The following is a 24,082-nucleotide window of genomic DNA, read 5'->3' on the forward strand; positions in this document are numbered from 1 at the left end:
GATCCCAGCATGCTGGAGTGGTTTGTTTTGAAGCTGTCATGTAACGTTTTTAGTCTCTGCTCTGCCTTTCTGTTCGCTGGAGAAAAAAGCAAGCACCATAACAACTGTATGGAGAATGAGAATCTATTTGTCACTCACATGAATCAGTTGAATTACAGTTTTCACTCAGTGGTATTTGTGGAGGCATCAGCTTGGAGCTGGCTCGTCTCCTGGTCCTCCTCCTCTGCACTGTGTGGAGAAACAGGAATGCCTGGTGTTTACATTGTCCTGGTTTTGTATCTGTGTTTGTTTGTGCTTGCATGTGTTTTGGCTTGACATACAACTTAATCTAGCGTTTCTACTCTCCAGCTGCTCTTTCAGGAAACTAACCCGGGTGTGAGGTACCAGTACACCATCAGCAGAGACGTGCTGAACGAGTCCAACAACGGAAGCGCTGTCTCTGATTTCCAGTGGAAACGTGGAGCATGGACAGAGTGCAGCGCCACATGTGGAATAGGTATCTTTTTCTCATATTCATCATGTTCAGACTTGAACAGTTAGTATAAGTACAGAACCAGACTTAGTTACATGCACTAAAGTTCAAAATTTACTTCTGTATTTAAGGAAAGTTCTGCATATTCAGATTCAGCTTTCATACAAGCTTACATTTACTCCAAAACTGCCAGATTTTTAGTCTTTATTACTCTCTTAGACGTTCTTTATTTCCATTAGTGTTCATACGACAGTGTTTAAACATGAGCACTCGCTTTTAAGCCCCAAAATCATCAGGGATAGTAAATTCTGACTGAAGAAGCAGATGGAAATATGTAATATAGTGTAACCTTAACAAGTATTAATAAATCCTCATCCAGATTATTTGCATGCATCATTTTCCACACAACTGAGCAGTTAAGGACCTTGATAAAGGGCCCAGCCATTGCCCTGGGATTTGAACTCACAACCATATAAAGAGTCAAGAACATTTTATTGTAATTTCAATCAGTCGACACAATACATGAAATGAGACAAGAACCATTCCTCCTGGACCATCTGATCAGTAGTCCAACACCTCAAGCACTGATGTTGTCAGGAGTTGCTCAGACATTTCTGCTTTTTTGCCAGGACTAGATTTTATGCCTTTGTTTCTTTGTTTCACGTATTTGTTTTCATGTTTTTGTTTACCCCCCCCACCCCCCCAACATGCTTCACCTGACCTATTGCTCTGTTCCTGCCATTTGCCATCGCCTGTTTCCCATTTTCCCGTGATTAGCTTCCCTATATATACCCGTGGTATAGTATTCTTCGTTGCTCAGTGCTTCCTGTATAATTTGTGTTTTCGCAGTTGTGCTCTCAAGCATGTTTTCTCATTTATTTTGTTTATTTCTGACTTCCCTGTTTTCCTTTCTGTAATAAAGTGTCTGTGGTTTTTTTCAACTACAGCGGGACAATCTCGGGCCCGACTTGGATTCGATTCCCACTCCGTCATATTTTTATTTCCTGTCAGATGTACCGCCTCCCAATCACCAATTTTTTTTGTATTCATGTTATTCTGCAAGCTTTTAAAATAGCACTTGATGCAGTTTATCGTTTTTCAGGATGAAGAATGATGAGAAATACGATGGCAGAAAGAATGCATGAATCTTAGTCAGGGAAATGAAGCCTGTATAAAGAATTGTAGGATGTGACTGAAGGTTTAAAGGATAAAGGATCCATCCGTCCATCTATCTGTAACACATGTCTCTGGACTAGGGGAGGAAACCAGAATTCCCACAGGCCTAGAGAAAGCATGCAAACTCCACCCAAACAAGGCGGGAATCAAACCCTCAATCCAGGCAAATTCGCTAACCTCTAAGCCACTTTCATTATGTAGAGATTTGTTTAGATATTTTCTTCATGCACATATTTTATTCTGAGCCGTTGGGGTGGTGAGCGAGTGAGGAGATGTTCATTAAATCTGTAATGAAGTTGTTAAAAAAGGAAGTTCCACATGGCTCTTGTGGTTATAAAGCCAGGATCAGAATGCATTTACATTTAAGGCATTTGGCAGACACGACTTGCATTTGTCTCATTTATACAACTAAGGGTTTGGGGGCCTTGCTCATAGGCCCAGGAGTGGCCACTTGGCTGTCCTGGGACTTAAACTTACTACCTAAACAAACACCTTAACCATTGAGGTAGCACAGCCCTGAATAAAAAAAAATCTCAAATATAAGAATATGAAAAGAAAGAATAAGAGCCGTTTCTTCGTCTCATGAGGTCTGAACCGATATACAAGAGAATCCGACGTGATTTCTTGTTGTTTCTGAGAGGTCTTTGATTTCCCTTGTTATTGTAGTGTGAATAAAATGAATTGGGCGCAGAACAGGGCGTTGATTTGCAGTTGTCTCACCGTAGCAAGACGTGACAGTAAACACAGCTGGGTGTGATTTAATTTAAGCCATGTCTGTTTTTTCATTCCCAGCATCAAACAGACAGGTGCTTAATGGGAAGAGACTTTTCAGACAAGAGGATTGACAAGCTAGATGTTATGAGCGATGTTGAATGATTAACAGGAAATCGAGCTTGAGTGGTTGAACAAATTAGAGCAATGAAATGTGAGACTTAAATAAGAAAGACAAAGCTGCACTGGTGTTTCATAAGCTAATTAACACTTGATCTTTTACAGCTGCTGTGCAATTGAAAATGAAAATGAAATGAAAATCAGTATTGTGTCAGGAGAGTTAAACCTATTCAAACATGCTGTTCCTGACAGTGCTGTGATATTAATTAAGAGACGGGGTTGATGTGCAGGAAGATTTTATTTCGCATACGTAACGCACCATAACGGATATCTCCCACATCATCATGACAAATCGTTAGAAAGAATTCTGACTTCAAACAGAGCTACTGATCCAAACAAGGATCGGGTTGGACACAAGGCCTCAATATGTTTGTATGGCTTCCACAAAACATTTGATGTAATTACAGACAAACCAGACATCGTGGGAAAGTTTTGTACACATGGCTGCTGGGAGAAATCAATTAATCCAGGATTTTGTGGTGCTAAAAATGCTTGATTTTGCTTTTTTGTGCTTAGTTGTGAGGTATAATTTTTTTTGTTTTTAGAAAACTACTTGAATCGCAAGCAAAAAAATCCTCTTTTATACTCTTAGCAGGACAGACACATATAATTACCTGTATAAATTACATATAATACGATAGCTGTTCCTTTTGTGCAGCAATCCAACAACTTAACCACTGAGCTACCATTTCCCTCCACCACTGTGATGTCACATTTTTTGGCTTAAACCCTCTGAAAATTTGCAGTAAAAATCCCAAGATCCTGTGAATATAATATAATATTATGCTTGTTTATGTGTTAATTGGTGCACAAAATCCTAAAAGGACTGGAGAAGATTGGAGAGTACTCCGTGTATCAATCCGATTTATGACCAAATCTTTGATTGGATGTTCCAAATAAAGCCAGTGCAACCAGTTCAATCCATTATGGACGACTGTGTCACTCTAATCGTCTTTCTGAAACTGTGGAAAGGATAGATAAATATGTGGTTTCTTAAATACCTAGCTAGCTAATGTTTGGATAGCTTGATCAGTTGGCCATTCTGATCACACAGAATGAACCCTTTAAAAATAGATAAGGCTTGTGTGTGCTAGCCAGCTAATCTGAGCTCATTAACTAAAAGAAAAGGAAGAAATTTAATCCAGTAACATTTTTTCTATCACAAAGCATTTATAGTCATTAAAAGCCCAATTAGTATGTACATCCAGTTGCCAGTTTAGAAAAATAAATAAATTTGTAGCTACACCAGACCACCCTGTTATTAATTATTTTCTTTCCTGGTGTGTTTCTCACTTCGAACATCAACTTACAATACAAGTACAAATTAATCTCAGAGGAATATTTTGAAGACTATTACGCTTTTATCTCTCCGTGCTATTACTCGTGCTTTAATTAGCGCCTGAAAAAAATCAGCATGTTATTTCCTCCTGCATTTTCAAAGTGTTGTTATAGGCAGTCGCTAGATATGTCCTTCAGCTCCTTATTTAACACATAGCAGTGGCCTCTTGTGTCGATTGGCGGACACTTGAGCAGCCGAAAAAGAAGTTTAAAGTGGTCCGGCGAGTACATACTGTAGGCTATGTGGTGAGTTTGACTCTTGGCGTGTGTCTTAGCAATCATATAAGTGAAATAACAAGCAATCGTGCTTGTCACTGACACTTCACTCAAGGGTGGATCATCCTCACATAATCCTAAGATGTGAAACTCAGGGGTTATGAATTTGATCTTTCAAGCCATGTTTGGTTTTGACATTTTTTGCCTCTGGAAAGATCACTGCAAGGTAATAACACGGTATGACCCTCCAAATTAGTATCTTGCAAAACTTTCTAGTAAAATCATCAAAGCTTGTCTCACTTCTCTCACTTCATATCCTTTCCTCATATACAGCCTTTTGTTCTTTATATATTCACTTTCTGTTATCTATAATTCAATAAGTCCCTACTGGATACATCTCCTCATTACTAGTGTGCTGAACTTATTACGTCTGACCTTACTTGCACGAGAAATAATGAAGAATCTGGCCACTTCTCGAGTTTGATTAAAGCCGCTCCTCTTGTAAACCAGATGAAAACGAATACGTTCTGATTATTTGCTTCTCAGAATTATGATTCTTTTGGAAACTTGGAATACTTGGAATTATCTAAAGGTGATCATTGGGAATTCATTGGTCGCCATGGAAACTACGATACGCAAACTGCAAGGGGTCCAGCGAGGGTGGTAGCTGTGACTTGATGTGCCTCATGACGAGCCTCTCGAAGCATTTCATCTCGATTGGTGTGAGTGCGACGGGACGGTAGTCATTCAGGCAGGAAACCGTAGACTTCTTTGGCACAGGGACAATCGTTGTCGTTGGTCGTTGTCTTGAGGCACGTAGGGATGATGGAGCTGCTCAGCGAGATGTTGAAGATGTCAGTGAAGACATTTGCTAGCTGCTCTGCACACTCCCTGAGAACTCTGCCAGGAATGTTGTCTGGTCCAGCAGACTTCTGTGGGTTGACTCTGCATAGAGTTCTCCTCACGTCAGCCGTGGTGAAACAGAGCACTGGGTCATTAGGAGGAGGGATGGTCTTCCTCGCTGTTGTGTTGTTCTGTGCCTCAAACCGAGCGTAGAAGTCGTTCAGCGCATCTGGAAGGGAGGCGTCACTGTCACAGGCAGGTGAAGTTGTCCTGTAGTTGGTGATCGCCTGAATGCCTTGCCACATGTGCCGGGAGTCTCTGCTGTTCTGGAAGTGGCCGTGGATTCTCTGGGCGTGTGCACGCTTCGCCTCTCTGATGGCTCAGGACAGTTTGGCCCTTGCAATTTTTAAGGCCGCCCTGTCCCCTGATCTGAAGGCAGAGTCTCTCGACTTCAGGAGAGCATGCACTTTTGTAGTCATCCACGGCTTCTGGTTGGAGCGTGTTGTGATGGTCTTGGAGACGGTCACGTCATCGATGCATTTATCGATTCATCAATTTATCGATTCATCAATGCATCGATGCAGAGTAGTTTGTTGTGTGTATGTTGGATGCTAAGAAACTTTACCCTATAAATAGAAATAGTTAGTTGTTTCCTGGTTGTAGTTCACCTTACTGAGGAATAAGAGGTGTTAGTGTAGAGAACTATAGACTGGTGGGATTGTCAGAAACTGGAGCTGAAAACCCATTACCTTATCATACATCTATTCTAGCCTTTGGGAAACGGCCATTTTCCTGTTCCTGACATAACCCTTTTTCCGCAGTCTATGGACACATTATGAGTTGCTGAAAAAGTTAAATGACTTACTTCCTTTGTATTTGACCTCCGCAGTCCTTAATAGGTTTCCATGAACATGAGTACATTGTGAATCAGACAGAATCACTGTGAACCTTTACACATGACATTTCAAACAGAATTTGCAGACACACACACACACACACACATACATGCCTTTACACTTTGGGGAAAAAGTTGGTGTTGGTTTGATGAAGTTTCAGTGAAAAACCCTCCATCCTCTGGAAGTAGCCAGTTCATGATCATGGTTATTCCAGAGAATCCAGTTGAAACTGGAGAATCCAGAGGAACCCAGGTTTGGGCTTCTTAGTTCCAGTGACAGGAAATTGTAATAAAAGACATTGTAAACACATAGAAAATTGTGCTTGGGGAATAACAATATGGTCAGGTATCCACAAACTTCCGGCTTTATGCGGTAGTATATATTGCCATACATATTAAAATTTTTCTTTTCCAGTTGGATCTCTTTATTTTTAAATCTTCGATGCTTATCTATTCAGGGAAGCCATGAGAAGCCATTTTAGGTAATGTAGAACATTTTGGAATTGTTGAGTTAATTAATTAGCTGGTTGGTTAGCTGGTTAGTTAGTCAGTCGGTTAGTTGGTTGGTTGGTTGGTTAGCCTTACTGTCCACAAAGTGGAAATGTGTCTTTGGCTTCATTATATAGTATAAAAAAGTACACCAACACAACAACCTAAAAAACAAGGAAACATTGAGGAGCAATGGAGCCATTTTTAGGGAATGCAGAACAATTATAACATGGTTTGTATAGGTAGTTGGTTGGTTGGTTGTTTTGTTAGTTAGTTAGTTAGTTAGTTAGTTAGTTAGTTAGTTAGTTAGTTACTTAGTTACTTAGTTAGTTTAGAAATTTGTCCATGGCTTCACCATAACGTATAGACCAGGATACCAACACAACAACCTAAAAACAACAAAACAAAAACAGTAAAAAAACAATGTTAAAATTCAATATACATTATACCTCAACAAATATACATATCTACACACATTCTTGATTCAGCATTTTTCTTTATCTAAAGAAGGTTATCTAAAGTATCTCCTTGAAGATACCAATTGAAACGGAGAGTGTAGAGGATGAGAAGAATCCTACATACCTAGCAGCAGTCTTGTGCTTTCTGTTGCCTGCATTATGAATTTTCTAGCCTTGACCTTGCTCTTAAATACTTCAGACTCTCTGTTGTCAGTTTTTCTGTCTCCTTTCGGCCTAAGGAATTTGGTCTGTCAGATAAATTATGTGACATGGCAGAGTTCAGCTGTAGGAGGATGTTGGATTCAGCTATGGTTGGATTGAAATTTGGTGCAGTATTTTTTTAACTCACTGTTTAATTCACTGTGACGTTTCACTGCTTATCACTCGAGCCGTGTATGACTGTCCACCACGGGGTCAGCTGTTGGTGGTTCTGCAGATATCCATAGTGGCTGATCTGTGACTCATATATTCTAGAGCAACGTGTAGACTTACGCCCTGATTGATGTGGCTTAAAAGTTGGTTTTCGACTTTGTGTTCCACATTTTCTCACTGGAGGTCTTGTTCATGTAACGTGGCTCCATCTTGGATGGATTTCTTCCAGGCTAGAGGTAAATTATTTCCAGATTGATGTTAGTTGTTTTAGAGTGCTTTTTATGTCCTCTTGGAGATTGCTGTCCTACCTTTAGGTCATGGTTCCAATCACACCAATAAATGCTGACATCAGAGCTTATGAGACTTTCACCTACTATAGCAAAACAATCTCTGTGATTTTTATTGTTCACACATTTTGGCTGGATTCTTCAGACCGCACTCAAGTTTAGGGAATAGATCTTACAGCTCTGCATATTACTCATTACCTCAAGCTCTATTGGGGACTCAGAATATGATTACCAGACGATGTAGACTAACCGCATTCAGAACAGCTGTTAGCAAGCAAGCCATGATTTTGAAAGCTTTATTTACTGCTATTTACAGTCCAGGAAATATTGTTTTTTTTTTGTTTCAGGTGTCAAGAGACAGGTTATGCACTGTGTTGAGCGGACGTTTGGAATTGTGGCTGAGCATTACTGCGATGCGTCCACACGGCCAGACGACAATCGAGTAAGCTGCAATGCTGCATTATGTCGGGCCACGTGAGTACACTTATATCCACAGACTGTGTCTTGTTTTTTCTCTGATTTTCTAAAAACTCTAAATAGAGGGGGTTCTCGCCTATAACACCCAACTTGTCCAAAAGTATTGGCACGTCTCAGGGGATACAACTGACACAATTATTCAACTCAGTTAATGTTGGAAACTACTTGCACAATTAGTGCAACTTTTTCTCCAAAGCACTGGTTTGCAAATTATTGACACCTCAAAATTAGTATTTGGTGAAGCTTTCCCAACAAAGTCATATTGAAAAGAAAAGGAATGGTTTTACTTTTTTAAAAAGGAAAAAATATATTCCCAGTTACCCTGGAAAACAAATCCAGACAGCAACTATAATGTTGCTTTGACCAATGTAAGGTCATACCTTTTTTAAATATAAAAGATGCAGAAATGCCAGACAATGCAGTGTAGGCATACTCTTCAGGAAAATCTTCACCAAATAGTCATTTCGGGGTGCCAAAAAGTTTCATATCAGTGTTTTACAGAAAATATTGTGAAAATAAATCAAGAAAATTAAGTGTCAAGAATAAACTATACAGTAATCCACCCTTGTATGTTTAAGCCCAAATTATTACTCATTAAAAAAGAAAATTCCAATCATGAGCTCAGAAACCTACTGCCCAGCTTCCCATGATGCTTAGAGGCAGCAGATGGATTTGAGGACTTTTCAGGTCTCACCAAGGTTCAATGTGGTCTGATATTCTGCAGATGGTGGGTTGGAGAATGGCAGAAGTGCTCAACCAGCTGTGGGGGATCAGGCCTGACCAAGAGAACAGTGGTGTGTATTCGGAATTTGGGGCTGGAAAAACATGAAGCCCTTCTTCCATCTGAATGCCAGGACTTGCCTAGGCCTGAGTCAATATCCCACTGCAATACAAACATTTCCTGTCCTGCTGACTGGAAGACAGGAAACTGGTCAGAGGTAAGATTTCATCGGGCGATAGGTTTTTGTGAGTGAGTTGTGCAGTTATTTAGTTAGCTAGCTTTATTGGAAGTTTTCCTTTGGTTTCACCATACAGTATAAACAAGGATACCAACCCAATAAGAACAAGGATGCCCACACAACAAACAAGGAAACATTGAGGAACAATGGAGCCATTTTATGTGATGCAGAGCATAACATGGTTTGAATAGTTGGTTGGTTGGTTTGTTGGTTGGATAGTTAGTTTTTAGTATGCAACTGAGTTGTGCAACAGTAAACTGTTTGCTGTGTCATTTGGTGTTCAAGACAATGCTACAGCTGTCCAAAAAGAGCAAAATTGGCCATGTTTTGTGGTGGGAGAGGTTACAGACTTTCACATTAAAAATAGCCAATTATGGCCATTTGTGAGTGTATGTATGCAGAAGTGGGTACCATCCACACATTGTGACTAAATTCTTCAGACTGCACTCGCCTTTAGAGAATAGATCATCATTCCTTTTTCCTTCATTATTACTCATTACCTCAAGCTCTACCGAGAGTATGAGGTACCAGACTATGTAGGTTGCAGACTTTCTCCAATGTCAGTCACATTTGAATTAGCTGATAGTTTGTAAGTTTGTGTATGCGGAAGAGGGCAGTTAGCGCTTTACTTTGAGCGTGTGATGCTGCATGAGCTGCAGTTTGGAAATATATGGTTGGCTATTTTCAGCTGTCTTGCAGAAAGCACATGTTCACTGTCTTATTTAATAGAAATTGGTCAAAGCAAATTAAGAAGAAAAATGGGGGGACAGATAACTGCAATAAATCTGGTAGTATTTACATACATGTAAATAAAGTAAAGTAATCTGCTAACTGGAGCGGTCTCTACAAGAGGCAGTCATATGATTTCTTTTAGTCCTCATTAAATCTGTAGTCTGGATTTTTACATCCATATTTTGGTAAAGTTGCTTTTAAAGGCCATTTTGAACTTTGACAATTCAAGTGATGAAGGATCTGTTTGAGAGGAATCCGACTGCAATTTAAGAAATCAGCCTGAGGCACAAAGCACCCACTTACAAAGCACTCACTGTTTTTCTACAGTTTCCCTTGACACTCTTTCATAGTGATGAATGACATTTTGCTCTGTGTTTCGCTCCCTGTGGACTTGCACAAATAAATTTGCTCAGATCATAAAGTAATTTTATATATTAAATAAATTTATATCCTTCTTGAGTGAAATAGTATTAGTCACTTGACAAAGTGAAACATACAAGCTGTTATTTCACTGTTCTCAATGTGTCTGATTTGCAGTGCTCTGTGAGCTGCTCGAGTGGTGTGCAGACCCGTGAGGTGACATGCAGCTGGAACACCATGGTTGACTGTGATCCTCAAGCCAAGCCTGCTTCTGTCAAACCGTGCAATGTTCAAGACTGCCCAACAATTCCAGACAGTATTGACTGGTCTGGAAGTGGCTCGTCAAGCAGAGAAATTTTCAATGAGATAAATACAATACTTGAAGATAACCACTTACCAAAAACAGCCAAGGGAACAACCAGAGGTCAGTCGCAAGAAGACAATAATCTGAACAGCATAATCGAGGGCGACTTTTCGTATCACAATCAAATTGAAGCGGACAAGTCGATCAAAACGAACGTTCTGGTAGACGACTTTTACTATGATTACAACTTCATAAAGTTTCACGAGGATCTCTCATATGATTTTGACAATGAAGGAAATGGTGCATCCGATAACTCAGGAATTCATTTGAAGCAGGAACCCAAACCCAGTCTTAACACAGTTTACAGTCCTTCCACAACTACCTCATTTGCAAGCCATACTATTGTCCCTCCAACTGCCTCCACTTCCGAGAGTCCTCGTTTTGACCAACCGGATGAGAGCGTTTCAGAAGATGATCTTGTTCTTTCAGAGGACTACTTCCTACCTGTTGGTACAACAGCCAAGCCACGCTCTACTATTCCCAGATTCTTTCAAAAATGGAAGGAGTTAGATGTCCCAACTCAGGACTTTGACATTATACAGAGCCTGATACCAACAGATGAGGTACCATCTGAGGGAATACCAACATCAGAGATTCAGACAGACAATAATGCAACCGAGATGCCTGGAAGTCAAAAAGACAATAATGGTGTGACTAAAAGTGATGAGAAGGCTAAGGAGATGTTTGGTCAAGGGGGTAGAAATCAAGAAGAGTCAACACAGCAAGATCTCCAAGCTATTGAAGATACCTATAAGTGGAATATGGCTCAAACTGTGTTACCACTTAGTGGTACCACTGTGGAACCACTGACTTCCCAATTGAATGTTAACATTGGTACAAAGGTTGAAACGCCCATTGAACCACTTTCAAACCTAAAGCACAGGAGGATCACGACTCCGATCCCTTTGCCTACATGGACAGAGATCAGTTACAATAAGTTCATTGTTCCTTCATTGCCATGGTTCAAAGAATACACTTCCTCTGTTCCCTCAGTGCATCCATCTCAGGGTCCTAACAGTCAGCCTCAAGCTACCACTGAGCCTGTTATCATCTCCTTGCTACCATCTGCCTCAAATGCCTTCTGGATCACCAGCAACTGGAGCTCTGTGAGTAGTTCATACCTTACGACTTTTGGGCCTGAAATCCCAATGATATGAGATAGGCAAACATTGAACCTAAATATTCTAACATTCTAATCTAATATTCTATTCTCCAGTTATTGTCGTAATGTCTCTATATTCAGTTATTTTCAACATTGACACATACCACAACGTTTTACTAATTTCATACCATAGCAATTTTATGTTTTTAGGGAAGACACATCATTTTGATTCTTTTTTAAAAATGTATTTAACCTTTATTTCACCAGGAAAAGCACACTTAGATTAAAAATTTCCTTTGCAAGAGTATTTATAGTTATGGATAATGCTGGGAAACATCTGCAAAATAGATTACTACCTGTAATCACAGCTGCTATAAACAATCATTTCCTGACTTTCTCCTGACATTAATAACTTGTCACCACACTGTCCTCTATAGCCTCATTGCTGCAGCTCAGGTTCGACTCCCAGGCAGGGAACTAATCCAGCCACTGAAGAGTTAACTCTCAGTGCCGGTCCTGGATAAAGTGGGAGCGTTGCATCAGGAAGGGCATCCAACGTAAAACCCATGCCAAATTGAAACATGAACGGACCAAAAACTCCGAACTGGGAGCAGCCTAAAGAACAACAACAATGATCATCTATGATTGGAATGTTATAATCTCCGACACTGGAGGCCTCTTCCATAATTGTTACATAAAGCTTTCCTACTGACCAATCAGACTTGAGAAATCAGCAATGCTGTGGTACTTTTTATAAATCATGCAAATGATGAAGGAAGGCCATATGTTTTTGCATTGGGTCATCATCTTCTGGATCTAGCCACAATGCTCTTGTGTTGCAGTGTTCCACCAGCTGTGGGCTTGGTGCCATTTGGAGGTCAGTGCACTGCAGCACAGGGAATGACTCTGACTGTGATATGGCGAAGAGGCCATTACCGGCAAGACGCTGCCACCTCAGGCCATGCGCCATATGGAAGGCAGGAGAATGGAGCAAGGTGAGGTTACTTAAAAAGAAAAAGCTCAAATATTTCTAAATATGCATGGTTATGGTGCTTTTCTTCTCTGTGGGTTCTGTGATTTCTGGAATTTGTTTTCATGTATCGACAGTGCTCAAAGAACTGTGGAGGAGGTCTGAAGGTGCGAGAGATCCAGTGCTATAACATGCGGGATCAGAGGCCACTGAGGCCTTTCCACTGCCAGGCCACTTCTCTGAGACCTGTCACACATCTATCCTGCAACATCCAGCTGTGCTTGGACTGGTACACTTCCTCATGGGGACAGGTAAGACATATCTGTCAGAAACTACTGGGACAATTTCCTGCCAGACCAGTAGAGGGGGTATTGGCAGGTGTATTGCTATACCTTGTTGAATGCCATGTCATGTGTCTTGTCACGTGTTTCCAGTTATTCCTAATGTGTTGCATCATTGTTGCGTTAGGTTCCTTGGTTCCTATTATGTTTATTCAGGTCGTGCCTTCGTTTTCAGTGGTGCCTTCAGGTATTTGTGTTTGGTTTATTTTATCATCTTTATGTTACGTCGTGTGGTTTGTGTTATTTTAGTTAATAAAAACAAGGACTGTTTTTATCCTGCACTTAGGTCTGACTGTCTCTCCAAAAACGTGACAATTTCTTAACCCTCTTGCAATATTTTCCTCAATCTCCCTTGTGCTGTCCATCAGAAGTATTTCTCTACTGCTTTAGACTAAGGCAGTTGACAAAGTGACTCAGTTTGGGTCAAGGTGGTAAATAACACACCTCTGATGGTGTTTATTGCGTAATTGCCAGTGCAGGAATATAACAGAACAAATTTCCATCCAGAGACTGAGGCTATGTCAGTGTGAGCAGAGGAAGTGAGTAATGCTGAGAGCAATGTTGGTGTTCAACCCAGCAAGTATCATTTAATTATTTAATTAGGTCATTATTTTTATCCCAGGTGCTCAGAATCACATTGTCGGAAATCAGAGGCCAATTAAAGGCAGGAAGAAGCTCTGTTAATTAAAAAGCAATTAAATGATTTTACAGTTTGAAGTTTGTTGTAATTAGTGCAGTTAAATCACACACTCCCTAACCAAGGAAATGAGCTAATAAGAGAAACAAAAATTGCTTTGTCAAAAAAGCTTGGACACGTCACTGTAAGTCATTCAGAGCTCAAATCCCAAACCTGTTTCTTCAAATCTTTGAGGAATAAAATGCCTCAGCCTCCCACTGTTCCGTTTGTTCCCACAGTGTTCAGAGCAGTGTGGTGGTGGAGAGCAGCAGAGGATGGTCACGTGTCCTGAAGAAGGGATGTGTGATGAGGCACAGAAGCCTATCTCAATTCAGCAGTGCAACACTCAGCCCTGTGCACAGTGGGTCACCGGATCCTGGGGTCAGGTGAGCATCACGTTACGACTTGCATCATGTTATATATTCAATTTCAGCAGATGCTGGGTTTAAAGGCACATTCAGGGACATCGAAATGATTTGATTTTCAATATCTAATATTCAAGATACATATACAGTATATGATACTGACTTTTGTGCAAAGGTTAGATTTTTCTCAAGGGTACTATGTTCTATGGAAGCACAGCTGATGGATTTGATCTAATATAGATTAAATGTTTTTGCACAAACTTGTGAAAAAATCCATGGCAACTCGTAAGTAGTTAGGTCATCAGAAAGGGTCAATAAATTCATTTGTACTGGAAACTGTCGTTGAAAAGCATGCAACATTCAAAGCAAAGGGCTCTCAGACTTTTAGACCCGACTGAAAACTTTTATACCAGAGTTAGACTGATTTCTCGAATCTTACTGGTCAAGAGGTGTTGATTATTTTTCACAGTTTTCTATTAATGTGCTTGTTAACACTACCGTTTCATATAGTAACAACTACATATAATGGCTGCTCCACATAATATAAAATTAATCACTGAATTAAACATGTTTAAGAAGAATTTAAGAAAAGTCTATCCTTGTAGAAATAATGAAGGTTTCTTTAAGGAGACATTTGTGGAAGGAGTCTTCACTATGGTATCAGCAGCATCAAATATATCATTGTGCAAATATAGCATTGTGAGTTAATTCAGCCAATGTGATAAACTGATGTAAATTACATACTGACTGCCACTTAGAAATCATAAATCATAACAGAAAACATTTAGAATTCATACCAAATGTTATTCCACTCCTTCTAGCTAGAAATGTAGATGTTACGTTTTCTTCAAACATTTTCGTTTATTCCAAAATCCTGTAGCAAAAATTCTATATATTAGAAAATAAGTTTGGATCTGTTCAGTTTTATTTGTGTTTATTTGGCTCCAGAACATTTTATTTACCTGAAAAGTGCTGGACAAATGTGTAATAATATAACAGATTTTCGGAAACTAGGTCCAGAGTCTGACACCTCACATTGGGTTGATGACTGCTTCTGACTGGCAATAACTCAAGCAATTGTTTAAGAAGTTCTGTTTAAGTTTCAGTTTGGATTCAGTCCAAAATCTTTAAAAAACTATTTAAAATTTTGCTTGGATTTTTTTTAACACCTTTAAATATTTTGTAAATATGGATTTTTATGAAGTTTGAGCTCTAGTAATATACAATACTGAGAGATCTATCATGAGTTCTAGCATGTACAATACTGAGATAAATCCCAGGTTTTTGGCACAGCATAAAGATTAAACGTTTTGCGCTGAAACTTGTAAATCTTGCAATTTGCCCTTAAATGTATGGGGGGGGTGGCAATTTGCCCTTAAATGTATGGAAGCTTTTCCACTTGTTCTGGGCTACTCTGCTGAGCAACAATAGCAGAAGACCATGAAGTGGTAGCTCAGCAGTTAAGGTGTTAGACTGCTGGGCTCTTGAGAAAGGCCCTCAAAATGTATAAATCTGGATATGTGAGTCTGCCAAATACCATATATATAAATATATTTGTTTCACATGTTTATTGAATTCCCCAAATACTTTCACCGTGGAATAACGGTTCTTTTTGTCCTTCACATTTATCAAATTGCCAATTTTTTCCCCTAAAATTAGCTTTCAAAGTTGAGTGTGGAGGTCAGAGTTTGTCCATCGTCAACTCCACTAGCTGCTTTAGCTAGTTTCTAAAGTTAGAAACTAAGCACTTAGCACAGCTTTTTGTCTTACATCTCACCAATTGGTTAGTTTGTTTCACTTTTTGGTTTCAGTGGATTGAGACAATGAAGATGAACTTAAGAATCTCATTAAATTCAAACTTGCTCCCTGTACTTCCCCTCAACAACACAAGGCAGCTTATTGTCTGAGTCGGAGGCATGGAAAACATTGCTCCTGACTAAAATAGTACTAATGCGGGAGATGAGAGCTTGGTGCTTTGTATAAACACAGTGCAAAAGCAGTCTGGATGACTGTAAGAAGTAATGCATCATACCATCTGGAATTAAATACTGTAATGTCATGTTTTTGTTTTCCTTTCATGATTGTTTATGGGACTGAACCATTATTCTCAAGACTGTTGACCTTCCTTTAAGGAAGCTGTTGAAACTGGATATCTGTAATCCAAAACAAAGGGGCGTACTATAGATAGGAAATCTCTTAGTTGGCAAATTACCATAAACAAACACAGGATACGAATAATATAATATACATAATGCAACATGATGTCTAAATCGCTGCGAAGTCTCAGGCTTCTCCACCTTCCCACCGTCCTTCCATGAACTTCTTCAACCTTCTGTTATGTAAACACACTTGTAAACCGCTCAGTGCTGAATTAACAATTAGTGTTACGTGGCAAGCGTCTAGACTTTGAATCTACGCTGTAGGCATTAATTCAGCCCCAGAGATTTCACTGGTAGATTTCAAGTCAGAGTTATAGAGACGTTCCAGTACTTGACACATAGCTTGCATAACTTTTAACCCATTTCCCTGGAGGGATTATGAAAGAACCAGAGCATTTCTGTGTCATGGACCAGTAGGGAAGCCATTTTTATGAGTGTGTGCAGTCTGGCTCGGCTTGTCTTTATAGTTTAGCAGTTTGAAGATGTCATTAGTGGATTCATTACTTTCTGCCACATGGCACTTCATCTGTGTGGACTTTCTAGCTCTGATGATGTTGCCTTTTGGGCATGTTCTGTGTTTCGCATAAATGCTTTGCTTTTTGTTCATGCACATGGACTAATAAATGAATTAGTTATATGAGCTCCGGAGTGCTGCCCAGTCCAAATACAGTTATATAGAAAGCTCTATAAAGTTATATAAAGCTATATAAAGTTAAACAGAACTAGTTATCGAGAAACAAATGCGGATGTGATCTTGTAGCATGCTGTCGATGTAGCACACATGCTTATACCCTTAATAAAAAGTCACTGTTGAATGTTTTCAGTCACCGGAGGTATGTTTACATTTGCACATTTTTGTCAAAACTACATTGGAACCTGGGTATACATTTTCGCCTATAGAACTAAAATTTTGCATTAAATTTGCATCACCATACAAAGAATTTTCAGGATACAACGAACTGAACATCGTTCAAAACTTGTTTGCGTCAGCCAAAAAGCCAAGCGAAGCCAAGGTTGCCTTTGCCATGCTTTCAAAAGCTAGGTGATTTTTTTTGCGAGTTTTTTTGTTTACAGATCGGTGGCGTGGGTGGTCTGTTCTATTTTTAGCCCAAGCTTGGTGGCACGACTTCCTGTGAGGAGCCTTGACATGGAATGCTTGGCTTGGGTCAGTTCTTTGTAAGCAGCCATTCAGCCATACAGTTTACATACGCTTCGTATTGCTGATATTGGTCATATTTTTGGGTGGCTGGTACAGATTATCAGCATTTGCATTGTTTCTTATGAGAAAATTCATTTTGCAATACCAATTCTTGCCTTAAGAACTCGCCTCCAGAACGAATTCAAATCATATGCCGAGGTAAATAAATGATTCAATCCAAAAAGTAATGTTTTACATAACATTGCAAACCTGATTCATTTACATGTGCATTACATATATTCCAAACAAAAAGTCTGCATGAACAACCGTCTATTTTCTATACCTGCTTTATTCCTAATTAGGGTCTCAGGGATCAGCTGGAGCCTACTGGGCAAAAGGCAGGGGTACACCCTGGACAGGTCACCAGTCCATCACAGGGCCACACATATAGACAGACAACCACACACACTCTCTCCTATGGGCAATTTAGAATTACCAATCAACCTGATGTACATGTTTTTGGACTGTGGGAAGAAACCAGAGAAAACCCACACAGGCACTGGGAGAACATGCAAACTCCACACAGAAAGGCCCCTGCCTGTTCGAACCCAGGATTCGAACTCAGGACCTTCTTGCTGTGAGGCAACAGTCCAAACCACTAAGCCCATGCATGAACATAAGACTGAATTAACCATACACACCATTGCACTGCTTGTAAAGGTATTTTTGAATCTGTTTGAGAAAATCGTCATACATTTACATTTCCTATTTACCAGATTATTTGATTGAGCTTCCCTCGAATCAAACTCTATCCGGATTGATTGAGGTGTTTACATGAGGGTTTTTCAATCAAGTTGAGCTCTACATCCGGTTACTAACGGGTGCATGTAAATGTACCAAATCTTCCTGAAATGAAGAAAAGCATCGCTGAGGATAACAAAATTTTAAAATAAATATAATCAGTTTTATGGTTGAGGTGAGTGTTTTGTACTACAGTAGAGATATCTGGTACAAATTCACAGTGTGGCATAGAAGCTGTATTCCAGGCCTTACAAAAAAATAAAAATAATGAGGCAGAGAGACGCTCTGAAGTCAAATCTGAGCAGTTTGTTGAGTCATGTATGGTGTAGACTACACTCCATAACAAAAGCAGGCTTTGATTCAGAGAGCTGCCTTTAATCCCTCTCCATGCCATCATCCCCTCGGGAGCTTTTGTGTGCTCCAGCTCCCGACATGCGGTGAGGTGAGTACATGCACCGCTCAGCATGAGCCAGGTTACGTGGATACACAGTGTGTACGTGTCTGTGTGTACTTCAGCTTTTAATTACAGGTGCTCTTTGATCAGTGCAAAATCCTCCCATGGGGAAACTTGTCACATGGACATTTTATGCAATACAATCGTTTTTGAGTCGGCTTAAAAATAGTCCTCATAGATCCATGTAAATTGGTTAAGAGTAAAGTGTGCGCTGTGTTTCGGCAGTGCTCGGTGTCCTGTGGTGGAGGCGTACAGCACCGTCTCGTCAAGTGTGCGAATGTGAAGGCAGAGCTGGAGGAAGAAGCAGAGAAGCACAAGGAGGCCCAATGTGATCACGAGCCCTGGCCAGAGAACACACGACAGTGTAACCTTCACGACTGTGATAGCGCCACCTCTGGTGAGTGATGTGCTTTATTATCAGATAGCGATCTTTTTTAATATTTATTTTCTAAATGGCTTCTGTATACATATTGTTCATTACTATCATCCACCCAGTCTGGGCTACTTTAAGATAATATGAGATGAGATGAGATGAGATGAGATGAGTCAAAATAGGAGGAGAGGAGATAAGATGTGATGAGTCAAAATCAGATGAGATAAGATGACATGAGAAGATGAGATTAGATCAGATGAGATAAGTCAAAATGAGAAGATGAGATGAGATAAGATGAAATGAGACAAAATGAGATTAGAGAAGATAAGAAGAGATGCAATGAGTCAAAATGAGATGAGTTAAGATGACATGAGAAGATGAGATTAGATAAGATGAGATAAGTCAAAATGGGAAGATGAGATGAGAAGATGAGATAAGATGAGATGAGTCCAAATGAGATGAGAGAAAATGAGATAAAATGAGAGGAGATAAGACTTAAAGAGTCAAAATTAGATGAGATAAAGATGACATGAGAAGATAAGATGAGAAGTCAAAATGAGATGAGACAAAATCAGATGAGTTAGGATGACATGAGAAGAGGAGGTTAGATAAGATGAGAAGTCAAAATGAGATGAGAGAAAACGAGATAAGATGAGAGGAGATATGACGTGATGATTCAAAATTAGATGAGATAAGATGACATGAGAGGATAAGATGAGAAGTCAAAATGAGATGAGCCAAAATGAGATGAGAGAAGATGAGATGAGACAAAATGAGATGAGTTAGGATGACAGATAGATAAGATAAGTCAAAATGAGAAGATGAGATAAGATGAGATGAGTCAAAATGAGATGAGAGAAAATGAGATAAGATGAGAGGAGATGAGATGTGATGGGTCAAAATGAGATGAGATAAGATAGGAAATTCTTTTGCCGGAGGCTGCTTTAGAGTACACAAGAGAAATAAATATAAGTGAAATATAAGTGAAATTTGCTATATATACAAAATGTACAAAAAGGTGCTTGAGAATTAAGATCTTGCACATGGTAAGATATTAATGTACATATTGTAAATAGTGTAGATTGAGATACATCATAATAATACAGTGGTACATACAGTGATGCATGTATTATAACGTATTCTGCATATATATTTTGCATACCCCATTTCACTTCTATGTTTTTTAATACATTCAGAGGTTAAAGTTTTTCTGAAGCTCTCACTGACGCACTGAGGCGAAATAGCTCCATGCAGCATTCATTACCATTTCAAGCAGGTGATATAAATACAGTGGCATACAGTGGACTACATTTACCCAACACCTCTGTGGGAAATTACTTTTTATTGGAATGCAAATGAGATAATGGTGCAAAAACCCATTTAGGAACTCAGGGAATGGCTGAACTGTTTCTAGCAATACCGAGTTCATTTGCACTGGAATAGCACAAAAAATAAAGCTCACATTACCCTGGAGATGCCGACGGGAATATTTATTAGAAAGTTTAACATTACTGTGATTACATGTCATTAAAGTTTCTGAGTCTAGTGAAAGCCTGTAAGGTTCGTGAACGATTATAAGCGTGGGCTGTTGGAATAAATGGCAGGCGCTGAACTTATCTTTGTACATGTGTGTGACACAAAGTGTGCTTTTCTTAAAGCTGGACCAAAGCAATCTCAAGCTGTCATCATAGGTAGCGGAAATCTTGCTGCGCTTTAAAAAGACATATTGTGTTTCGTAGTGAAAGCTTTGAATGTAATAGACACACAAATTGCTACTAGCCTGTTTTCTTTGTTGATGCTGCCCACTAAAACATCTCGAACAAATACCTATAGGCCTGAACCTCTTTTTGTAGAGCTCACACCTACGTTTGAGCTACGTTGTATGCGTGATGTACTTTCTGTGCTCTATTCACAGTATTTTGGGTCCCATCATGCACAAATATGGTATTGTTTTTTCTTTATCTGTCTCACACAGTGTACTGGAGTTGAAATGAAAGGCTTTGAGGGTCTTTACATCCAAATTGTGAACAGTGTAGGAATACATACAGAGCTTTTTATATGTGGTCACTAAAACCCCCCCACCTCTCTTTTAAGGAACCAGAAGTATTAAATAAATAATAATCAAAAATGAAATTACAGTCTTTCAAGTCTGGAAGCCTTTAAGACATCAGCAGACATTCTTCAGACTTTTAACAATAAACATTGTCACAAAGCAGCTTTATAGATAGAAATGTATAAATTCAGGACATAAGTTTATAAAGAATAAATAATAAGCAAGCCTTAGGGGATGAGGAAATACTCCCTGAGACGATATGAGGAAGAAACCTGGAGAGGAACCCGACTCTAAAGGAAACCTTCTGAGTGACACCGTAGGGTATGATTATAAATCATTTCCCTTCTATAATAATCGTGAAAGCAGGAAATTCATTCTAGTCTGTCTTGTATCTGTTCACTGATGGAGACTTGTTACCCGTAATTGAAGTCCAAATCCATCTTCATGGTGTCTAAATGGCACTATCCACAGCAATCTCAATTATCTCTAGGTTGTCCATGTGCTCCATCCTCAGCAGCAGTGAGCATCCTTCGATCCACTTCCCTGAGTTTCCTCTTTACTGCATCCGTCTTTACTTCCTGTTGGTTCATGTGGTGTTTTTGCCTGCAGTTTTTTCCTTCAGTACATACAGCATTTGGCAGACGTTCTTATCGAGAGCGATGTACAAAAGTGCTTTGAAGTCTCTATCAACGAAATCATCAGTATGTGAAATGCATGCGTTTGGAGTCAGGTCAGGGGACTGACTTGGCCGTTGCAGAACATTTCACTCCTTTACATTCAAAATGTTCAAAGTATTCTCCAGGTCATCGATTATCTGCACTGTGAAGCTCGGAGCAGTCAGTTTTGAAGCATGTGTATGAATCTGAGCAGATAATACAGGCTTATAGACGTCAGAATTCATCCAGCGGTCACATAGTTAATAAAATCAAGAGACAACTGGTAGCCATACACATACCATGAGATAAGACTGTATGTTTTTGATCCTGAGCAGTTCATTCACTTCTCCTTACTTTCTCATCTGTTCATAAGATGTTTGTTCTAGACCTGTACATGCTTTCTTTTTTATATTATATATATATATATATATATATATATATATATATATATATATATATATATATATATATATATATAAATATTTTTATAATTATATATTCTTAACTGGACTTCCTGTTTCTGTGGCTAACAGTGCTTTACATCTTGAGCTATTTACACTTCTCTTAATTGTTGACTTTTTTTAATGGATACACTTACCTCCAGAAGAGTGGAGATTCTTCTTGTTTGGATTTTTAGCCTAATGATAGCTTTCTTACGTTTACATTTCTGGCATTTAGCAGATATCCTTATCCAGAAAGACTTATGTTTCATCCCATTTTATACAACTGAGCAATTTAGGGTTAAGGGCCTTGCTCAGGGGCCCAACAGTGGCAACTTGATGAACCTGGGATTTAAACAACCTTCCAATTAGCAGTCCAACACCTTAACCACTAAAGCTACTACATTTCTTCTCTGAAAGTGACAGGGTGTTGGACTTTTAAATGCAAAGACCACACTTGTAGTCAACTTTAGACCTTTTATCTACATTCTTGATATATAGTGGATTATTGAGAAGGATTAACACACACCTGGTCATGAAACATCTGATCAGCCAATTGTCTTTACTTATGGTCCCTTTAAACAGAAGGGGACCATATATGAGATCTTTACCCTATTTGGATGTGAAGTCTTCATTTTAGCTTTAGTATACTCTGTTATATGATGATCAGGGGTGGTGTTAGCTCAAGTTAAGGCTCAGGGTTCAAGCCCCAACATTGCCAAGCTACCACCGTTGGGGCCTTGAGCAAGGTCCCTGCACCAGGGGCGCTGTATTATGGCTGACCCTGCAATCTGACCCCACACCTCCAAGGATAGGATATGAGAAGAAAGAGTTTCACTGTGCAATAATGTATATGTGACAATTAAAATTTCCATTTTGCCTTTGGTTGACGGAAATACTCCCAGCTGTCTCGAGCTGTCTCTGATTCACATGTCGTTTTCACACCTTGGTGAGTTTGTCGCTATAAATGGACACTGCTGTCTGAGCCTCGAAAAAGACATTTGGAAATCTCGGAATCAGAATGGAGAGCAAGACCTAGAAGAGGTGACAACATTTATGTTTTAACTGTAGCATTTATGGTTCTTGTCTTCTTGGTACCGGAACATGAAAAAACATGCTTTCTGCTTTGTTTTGTTGACAGCAGCTAAAATTCACACAAAAAGAGCAATTCACTTAATGGGAAAGGGCACAAAGGTGCTGTTACTTTTACCTTCCGCTGTCTTTATGTGAACTTTGACCTGTGAGTTCACCAACCTTCGACTCTGAGCATATAGAAAACAAAAAGGTGAATCATTTGTGTCGACATTATTATTATTATTGTGGTTCCAAAATAAAACTTTTTATTCATTAAAAATAAATCCATTGATTGTACAGTACCTATACCTATTTTTAATAATATATATTTTCTTATAATATCATTTGTATTTTTTATTTTACTTTAAATTGTACTGTGAGCAACTGCAACTTGTATCTTTTTTTATATATTGAGACAGACATGTTCGATTTTTTTTCTTTCATCTCTGAATTGACCAGGAATGTGTCCAGTTTCAGGGAGACTGTGCAGAATATAGCAGACAGACAAGGAACCTAAACGTTGGAAATTTTTTTGCATGCTTTTCTGCTCATCACAGTGGCCATTTTCCCCTGATCTTTCTCATGTTTCTATTTTTCTCAAAATGTCTACAACAGACATTGGGCTACTGACCAGAAGGTTGTGAGGGTGAATCCCAGTCCACCAAACTGTCACCTCTGGGCACTTGAGCAAGGCCCTGAACCCTCATTTGCTCAGTTGTATGAAACGAGATAAAAAGTCGCTCTGGATAAGGGCATCTGCCAAATGCCAGAAATGAGAATATTTGCTGTTTTCCACTGAAATCACACATTTTTCTCGATTTTAACGTTTGTTGTGATCGTGAACTGAAGCTCTTGACCTCTAAGGTTGTAGATCTGTTGCTCTCCTGATTGTCCAGATGATTGTCTCCTGATTGTCCAGATGATTGTAAACTTGTACTAATGAGTAGGTTTGAGTGCATACTTCTTGTTCGTACTTTCCAGTCCCGGGTTTTGAGAACACTTGGACTGTTCATGCAGTTTAGTTAAGTTCAACACTACACTTTTTGGCTGTTGGTTTCCCATCCACTGAAACCCTCGATGGATTTTTGTGGTAAAATTCTGTTTCTTTTTTCTATGCCTGCTAGGGCTTTCTAGTTAACAATGTTGACACC

The 24,082-nt window shown here is 39.3% G+C and overlaps 1 protein-coding gene across 2 annotated transcripts in view; it reads left to right on the plus strand.

Annotated features, from left to right (window-relative positions):
* Positions 1-24,082, plus strand: part of LOC131360365 (A disintegrin and metalloproteinase with thrombospondin motifs 7) — a 70,710-nt gene that overhangs the window by 33,909 nt on the left and 12,719 nt on the right. For both annotated transcript variants that reach the window (XM_058400767.1, XM_058400766.1), the window contains exons 16-23: positions 349-496; positions 7,785-7,911; positions 8,639-8,852; positions 10,143-11,435; positions 12,274-12,426; positions 12,539-12,712; positions 13,658-13,804; positions 18,561-18,732. In XM_058400767.1, the coding sequence (XP_058256750.1) occupies positions 349-496; positions 7,785-7,911; positions 8,639-8,852; positions 10,143-11,435; positions 12,274-12,426; positions 12,539-12,712; positions 13,658-13,804; positions 18,561-18,732 (2,428 nt within the window). The remainder of the gene's footprint in view (positions 1-348; positions 497-7,784; positions 7,912-8,638; positions 8,853-10,142; positions 11,436-12,273; positions 12,427-12,538; positions 12,713-13,657; positions 13,805-18,560; positions 18,733-24,082) is intronic.

The sequence above is a fragment of the Hemibagrus wyckioides genome, linkage group LG10, assembly GCF_019097595.1.
Source record: "Hemibagrus wyckioides isolate EC202008001 linkage group LG10, SWU_Hwy_1.0, whole genome shotgun sequence".
Taxonomy (NCBI): Eukaryota; Metazoa; Chordata; class Actinopteri; order Siluriformes; family Bagridae; genus Hemibagrus; species Hemibagrus wyckioides.